This window comes from Silene latifolia, chromosome 9, assembly GCF_048544455.1.
Source record: "Silene latifolia isolate original U9 population chromosome 9, ASM4854445v1, whole genome shotgun sequence".
NCBI lineage: Eukaryota > Viridiplantae > Streptophyta > Magnoliopsida > Caryophyllales > Caryophyllaceae > Silene > Silene latifolia.
Window position 1 is genome coordinate 119,635,396 of NC_133534.1, and position 8,326 is coordinate 119,643,721.

The 8,326-nt window shown below is 38.1% G+C and overlaps 1 protein-coding gene across 1 annotated transcript; it reads right to left on the reverse strand.

Moving 5' to 3' along the window:
• Positions 1-2,511: 2,511 nt before the first annotated feature.
• Positions 2,512-4,741, reverse strand: LOC141601525 (uncharacterized). Its single transcript, XM_074421815.1, has 3 exons — positions 4,409-4,741; positions 3,675-4,073; positions 2,512-3,624 (listed from the first exon to the last, which is right to left on the reverse strand). Exons 1-3 carry the CDS (start codon positions 4,739-4,741, stop codon positions 2,512-2,514), a joined length of 1,845 nt encoding a protein of 614 aa, XP_074277916.1.
• Between the last annotated feature and the right edge of the window lie 3,585 nt (positions 4,742-8,326).

Genomic DNA, 8,326 nt, shown 5'->3' on the forward strand with positions numbered 1-8,326 from the left:
AGAATGAAGGACGGGTAGCATCTCGGAAAAGAAGCCCCTAGAGTGAGAAGGTGGGAATTTGGCAAAAGAAAGCATAGGGTTGCGCTTCCAAGAAGGAGCCCTCAGTAAAGAGCTATAGGATTAATCTTGCGGCTGAGTGGGTTGGTTTTGAGGATTGATGGTGATGGTTGAGATTAAAAGGGATTGTTGTAAGAGATTGGAAAGGAAGGATTGGCAGTGAGGCACTGGGAGTGATGTTTGAGAGGGATGGTTGTGTGTGGTGGATTAGAAGTGATGGTTGTGAGTTATGTTTTAAAGGGATGGTTCTAAGGGATGGTTGTATCCTTGTTAGAGGATTGTCTACATATTCACATGAAGTGAAATCAAACTAGACCGTAGTTCTGAGCTGGTTATTAAGGATTGAGATGTTGGAATGTTGTAAAAGGGGTGAGTTTGTGAAAGGGTTGCGCGGTTGTGAAAGGAGTCTGGCTTTGAAATGAGTGTGTGAAAGAGTTGTGCGGTTGTGAAAGAGGTGTACGGTTGTGTCCTTGTAGTAGGACTACCATTGTATTCGCGTGTTGCGAAATCAAACCAGATCGTACTTCTTGCGTGTGTTGGTAATTGAAATTGAGATGTATGGTTGCATCCTTAAAGGACTGCCTACGTATTCACGGGACGTGAAATCAAACAATATCGTAGTTCTTGTGTGTGTGCCTAAGCTAGCTGTTAGGACCTTAAAGTGTGAGGGTCACAACAGTAAATTCTGTTTGGTGACTCGAAAAGTTGAATTGAGAGAATTCCCCTCGATTATGATTCAAAGAGATATAATTTGTGAAAATGTTCATTATCATGTGAGCACACAAAAAAGTGGACCCTAAGGGTAGACAGGGTATGTCCCGTTACGGGTAGCAAAGTATTCGATGACTCCAAATCTAGGTCAGGGTTAAAATGGTTCGGCATTTCGGAATGTGTAGCTTGGTGATAAGAGGTTTGTTTGACAGATAAAAATAAGGAGATTGTAGTTGTGGTGTTTAGGCTAGTGCAGAGGCGGATTTAGGGGGCCCGGGTGGGCAAGTGCCCACCATGAAGTTAAGAATATCTATGATTATATATAGGTTTTTAGCACAAGGATACGGTAGCAGAGATGGTAGGAGCCTTATAATTGATTTTGAAATCTAGGGATCTATACCTGCCAAAGTGTTTTTTGCTATGTTATTTTTTGGGCCTTAGTCTTCTTTGTCAAAATTTGCTTTTAATGAGAATTGAACCTTGGACCTACCTTGTAGGTAGTTAATATCTCCACCATTTAGCCACTAGTGTTCATTGTTTAAAAAAGAATTAAAATGTGTTATATCTAAAAGAAGACGTTGTTTTGTTTTATAAATATGTTTCGTAAGAAAATAAAAATTTGATGTGTAATTAACATTTAGATCATTAATTTTTTAATTTTTCTAATTACTTTATATAAAAAAAATATAATATGCATAAAGCGCCTTATAAAATGAAACACAATTATTTTTTTTAAAAAAGAAAATTTTCCCCCCTATGACAAAATCTTGCGTCCGCCCCTAGGCTAATGTATGGGTTACGACTTGTGATGTGGTGCGGAATGGGGTCTTAGGCTTGATGTGGTCCGAGCACGACATGATGTGGTCCGATCATGCCTGGACCCTAAAGGTTAATGTGTAATATTTCGGGATTAGATTTCCATGTCTGGACCCTAGATAAGTCTCCCTATAACAGTCTCTAGAAGGACGTAGCGGTGGAGAAAGGTTGAGTATGTTGTTAGTTGACCAGTTTTGAGCTCTTACTTGAGCTTTTTGACATGCGTTTTGGTGTTTGGTATTTTGGACACATTGGTCCTAGGTTTTAGAGTTTTGGACTCAATGGTCCTCGGTTTTGGCGTTTTGGAGTCATTGGTCTGCGGTTATGGTATTTTGGACTCATTGGTCAGGAATTTCGGTGTTTTAGACTCAGTGGTCCTGGGTTTTGGTGTTTTGGACTCATTGGTCCGCGGTTTTAGTGTTTTGGACTCATTGATCCTGGATTTGGTGTTTTGGAATCATTGGTTTGAGATTTTGGTGTTTTGGACTCATTGTGTTGGAGTAGGTGTCCTCTACAATAGTACGTTTACATATTAAATCTCATTAAAGGATTATAACAGTGATATTTATCACTAATACTCGTCAGTTGATGAACGTATATCGGTAACGATTGGCTGACTAGGGTTTGAAGTTACTGTCGTATCACAGCTGATCTCTTACGGTCACACCTATAGGATGGAGCCCCAATGAAAAAGTTAATTATTTGTATAAGATACAATTTAATCAGTCCCTTGTGTATATTGACTTTTATTATTCAAGTGAATTTTATATTTGATGACGAGTTAGGAACTCGGGCCAAAAAAATTATTATTATTATTTTTTTTTTTGGGGAAAGTTAAGTATATATATCATCATCAAGGACCAAAAAAGTGTAGAGTACATCAGGCCTTTACAAAAGTATACAACCAAAGAATCAAAATTAGAAAATCTATAAGGAATGGAACCAATTTTTATCTCTTGCACCCATGATAGTGAAATTTTGCTTCAAAAATCTCGTTTTGACATCCTGTAAAATTTGATGGACTATCAGCTCAGGTCTCCCAACAAAATGATCCAGCCGTGCCTCATTCCGTATTCTCCAAATCCAATAAATCAGTGCCTCATGACAAGCACCAACATACCTCTTTCGCATTTTAGAAATACGTCTACCTGCAGAAAACCAACAGACTAAATCCTGCAATGTGAAGACAGTGTGTAGGCTGTTTTGCAGCAGACTAGTATAGGTTTTAGCATAAACACAGTCATACACCAAATGGCCATGACTCTCATTAGCCAATAGACAAATTGGGAAAATCTTCTCCACTGCTAAACCCATTCTAGCCAGCCTATCTCTTGTGGGTAATCTCTGATGCATAAATTTCCAGAAGATGAATAAACATTTGGGGATGTTTAAGGAGTTCCAGCAGAGAAACCACCAAGAGACCTTAGGTTTTTTCACCAGCAACCACTCATACCCTGCTGCCACAGTGTAAGGAGCATGAGCATTCAACCAAAGATTAGTGGTGTAAGCTTGCTTATAAGTATGCATTATATAAGTGATCTTCTTCCATGGCCAACTGCAATCAGAGGGGGCCATGTAATCAAACCAATTAGTTCCTTTCATATACACATGGTTCACCCATCGAACCCAAAGGTGATCTTTCTTATTAGCAAGCCACCACACATACTTCCCTAGCAAAGCTTTGTTCCACTTTTTTATGTCTTTGATACCCAAACCACCCTCCTCTTTTGGATAACAACAAGTATCCCAACCGATATTAGGAACCTTGCTATAATCAGACTTGCCACTCCATAAAAAATTCTTGCATATTGCATTGATTTTGTTCATAATACAACTAGGAATCAGAAAGATTGTAGCCCAATAAGAGTGCAAATTGGCCAACACAGCATTCACCAAAGTCACCCTGCCTGCATAAGAGACATGCTTAGCCCACCAACCTCTAATCCTAGCTACTATTCTCTCAGTCAATTTGAGCCCCTCATTCTTAGTCAACTTCTTAGAAGAAATGGGAACTCCTAAGTACTTAAAAGGAAGGGCCCCCTATGGAATCCAGAGACTTGCAGAATAGACTCAACAACATCATCTCAGACTCCATTGAAGTAAATATCTGATTTGCTCCTATTCAGTTGAAGCCCAGAAGCAGCAGAGAAAGTATAAAAAGCTCGTAGGAGCCACATAATAGAAATATCAGTCCCCTTGCAAAACAGAAGAAGATCATCAGCAAATAGAAAATGATTCAACTTAATATGACCACACATGGGGTGAAACTTGAACCCATCCTGCTGAGCAACCACACCTAGAATCCTTGATAAGTACTCCATGCAGATGGTAAAAAACAAGGGAGAAAGAGGGTCACCTTGCCTTAAACCCCTCCTTCCTTGAAAGAAACCAAAATTATTACCATTGACAGCAAGAGAATATGAAGGGCTACTCACACAAGTCATCACCAACTCAATAAATTTCTGAGGGAAATGCAAAGCAACTAACATCTGAGAAAGGAAAGACCACTCCACTGAGTCATAGGCTTTCCTAAGGTCAATTTTAATCAGACACCTAGGAGAAGCACTCTTTCTATTATATAACCTAACCAGATCTTGGCAAATGAGTACATTTTCTACAATACTCCTTCCTTTAATGAATCCTCCCTGATTCTCACTAATTATATCAGGCAACACTCTACTCAATCTTTTGCAAATGACTTTAGATAAGGTTTTATAAATGGTATTACAACAGGCTATTGGACGGAACTCCAGAACACTAGTGGGATTAGAAATTTTTGGAATAAGGGTAAGTGTAGTAGTGTTAACTTGTTTGAGCAGCTTACCAGTTCTGGAAAAAAATCTTGGATTGCCAAGGTTACATCCTCCTCTACTATCTCCCATGAGTCCTTAAAAAATTGGCTATTATAGCCGTCAGGACCAGGTGATTTAGTAGAAGAGATAGCAAACATACACTCTTTAATCTCAGCAGGAGTCACAGCAGCCAATAAAATATTTCTGTGATCATCAGTGACCAACTTACCAGTCCTAACAGTAGGGGAATGAACAGGTTTAGTAGGCAAAGAAGTGCCCAACGGACTTTTGTAATAGTCTAAGAAGGCACCTTCTATACCAGCACAGGTATTATGCACAACTCCATCCACTCCAGCAATGCTCATAACTCCATTGTGTACTTGTCTTGCACGAATTTGGCTATGAAAATATCTGGTGTTCTCATCACCATACTTTATCCAATCAACCTTTGCCTTCTAACTCAAAACACTATGTTGAATCTTATCAAGATGCCTAAAATTAACTGCAGCATCCCTCTCAGCAGCAATAAGATCATGATCATAAGGAGTTAAGTGGATTTGAATCTGAATCTCCTCCAAAAGAGCTTTAGCTATTCCCATGGACTTTTCCACATCACCAAAGCCATTCCTGTTCAAGCTCTTTAGGGAACTTTTCAAAGCCTTCAACTTGGTCACAAGCTTATACATCAGAGTACCTCCCACCTCCTAATTCCAGGCAGCTTGCACCACAGGTTTGAAGTTACTATCCAAGCTCCACATATTATAGTACTTAAACTAAACCTTCCTTCTATCTCTCCTAATTTTCCTATAGCAAACACATGGGTTATGATCAAAAAGGCCTTTAGGCCTGAAATGAGCATAGGCAGTAGGGTACAAATCCGTCCATTCATCATTGACCATAAACCTATCAATCCTAGAGAAACTCCTTGATACATGAACTTGTTTGTTGTTCCAAGTGTAAAACGCTCCTTGCCCCTTAATATCCATAAGTCCACAATAATCCACACAATCTCTAAAATCAGCTATCTCAGCCCAAAGAACTTCTCTTCCAATTCTCTCACTAAAGTGTAAAACACTATTGAAATCCCCACACACACCCCAAGGACCTGAGTAGTTATCCTTTATATGCTTTAGGTGAGACCGCATATCCAATCTCTCAAACTCATCATTTGAACCATCGACAACAGAAAACATAAATTCATCCCCAGAAACAAATTCAGAAACCTGGACTGTTATAACTTGAGAATTTTTGTGAATTAAATTGACCAAAAATTGTTGAGGATCCCAAATGACCCAAACTCTTCCTCTTTGATGATAATCACTATTATTTAAACCTTTCCAATGACCACCTAACTTACTAAGAACCCTATCAAAATCCTGTTCTTTTATTTTAGTCTCAACCAAACCATAGAGACCAATATTATTTAGAAACAAAAACTTCTTGACATCTAACTGTTTATTGGCCCCATTTATTCCCATAACATTCCAACATCCTATGCTATCCATCAGAAACTATTCCAGGTGGATCCTCCTGCCTCCCACTCAAAGCCCCTTTTCCATTAGGACTAGATAAGACTTCCACATATGTTCTGGTAGGAGACTGCTGCATAGAATTCGTGTGCTCCTGTCTAGAAAACTGCTGAACAACATGGACAGGAGTGATCAGAGAGGAATTGTGATAGGTAGGCCCCCCCAAAAGGAACCTCAGGATGTGCCTTAGATGTCACACCCCCCTTCTGGACTGGTCTCTAGACCTTCTGTGGAGGTTTTGATGCTGGCCTAATGACAGGAGCAGTCTGCTTCTTTTTACACATATCAGTGGTATGTCCTATTCCTTTGCAATCACCACAAATGGTAGGACACCATTCATACTCTACCAGTATTGTAACTTCCTGCCCCTTCTCATCCTGAAAAATCAATTTCTCAGGAAAGACTTGTCCTATCTCAACTTCAACTAGTAGCCTAGCAAACCCCAATCTGGTTTTATCCTCAGTGGCACCATCCCGCTTAAGAAACTTTCCCAATAAGCCTGCTAATTTCTGAAGACTAGATTTGCCCCAAAATTTTAATGGAAGTCCACAAAGACGTACCCAGATTGGCACAAATTGAACTCGTTCCTTGTGCAAGCTACATGTCTCTGTCCATGGCTTAACAATTAACGGCTTGTTATCATACATAGGAAACCCCTGTTGCAGTACAAGGTTCTGACATTCCTTAGTCATGAAACGAACCAGAAAAACCTCATTTGGTAGAAAGGATATTTTCTCAATTTTGTAAGCTGCCCATATCTTCCTAACAAAACCCTCAAGCAAATTCCATGAAGGATTGCTACCTAACACATAGCAAACTACAGAAGTATCCCAATATTCCAATTCAGACTCAACATCCTCAGGTGTAAGTTTCAGGACAGAAGAAGTAGGGGAAGAAACAACATCTTTCTGAGGAGATTTAGATTTCTTACCTCTGACTTCAGTCCACTCTGCTTCTTCTTCAACAACTTCTTGCTGAGTCTCAGGTTCTGCTACTACCATGGTGTCAAGATTCAAAATTGGAATCCCAACAATTTCATTAACTTCTCTGGTTTTATGCGCATCTGCCGTCTGCGGAACGGTAGGAGAAGAAGTGGATGCCGAGTTATCCATATCTAAATGAAGATCCGAACAATTAGTGAAAGAAATACGAAGTTTAGCTTTTGATCGAGTTTTATTTTTTGGAAGGGATTTTTGCCTGATGATTTTCCTTGCCATTTGTGCAAGTTAAAACCCTAATTTATCTAGAGAGAAGGCAGAGCTTTCCCTCTCTAATCCCATCTTTCTTATTTATTTATCATTGTTGTTGTTGTTGTTAATTTCATAAAAAAAAAATATTATTTGTTATTTTTGTGATAATTGAATAAATAAATGATAGACGAAATTTGGTAATTAATAGTTAAGTTACTAAATTAATACAGTATATGTATATATTAAGAGGCGGGGCTAATTAGCTAATTATATTTACAAGGAGTTGTAAAATTAGTTGAATGGGTTTTATAAGACACATTTTATATTGATAAAATGGTAAAATATCACTTAAAAGTTAAGTGTATATTATTCACTAATTTGAATAATTTAAGTGTTAAATGATCAAATTAATATTTAATTATATAATATAATTAAATATAGGACTTACAAGCATTTGTGGGACAAATATCAAAAGTAAAAAAAAAATGGACCAAAGAGAGTCACATGCACCGGTTTTTGGAGGAGTGGTTTACACTCCATATTTTTGTCAATTTGTTGTCTAAAGATACCTTACCATGTGCTTGTCCACTTTATTTATTTCTTTACATTTGAACGCCTATAAATACCCCATTTATACACACTATTTGTAATGTGATTTTGTAGTGACAAAAATCCTCTTCTTCGCTTGTTATTATATTGAAAAAAAATTGGAGACCGTGTTCTTCATGTTTTCTTCTTTATAACTTGACAAAATGTTGATCAAAAACCAATCATCAAATAAATTCACAAAGTATAATATATATCAAGTATTATTAGTAGTAATAATACATACATATTATAAAGGGTTTTGTTCTTTGGTGAAATGTAAGATTTCCATTAAGCACAAAATGAGGTTATTACAACCTATCCAATTTTAAGAACAAACCAGTTTGAGAGTAAAAACTCTAACACAATTCGATACTACTCAGCCATGCCCTATCATTTCTATCTGTAATTCGGCTATGACTAGCCCTAATCCTCAGCTTGATTACTCTTCTAATCTGCATCAGCGCCACACCAGGCTACATCAGCCTGTAATCAACTCGTACTCTGGTCCTCCGCATCCATATCCGATAGAAGCAGGCCATAAAAGAACATATCAGTACTCCTTTTTTTTTGTTTTTTTGTTTTTTACCTTGGACTAGTTCTGGCTCAATACCCACTGCAAGATGTTTGTAGTAGGCAAAGAGAT

What these genes read in the sequence shown, in the direction of transcription:
- LOC141601525 (XM_074421815.1), bottom strand. Translation starts at nt 4,741, where the DNA reads ATGAGCATTGCTGGAGTGGATGGAGTTGTGCATAATACCTGTGCTGGT. An exon ending in AAGATTTTTTTCCAGAACTG is followed by an intron (nt 4,074 to 4,408) that starts GTAAGCTGCTCA and finishes TTCCTTTCTCAG; the next exon opens with ATGTTAGTTGCTTTGCATTT. An exon ending in CAGATATTTACTTCAATGGA is followed by an intron (nt 3,625 to 3,674) that starts GTCTGAGATGAT and finishes TGGATTCCATAG; the next exon opens with GGGGCCCTTCCTTTTAAGTA.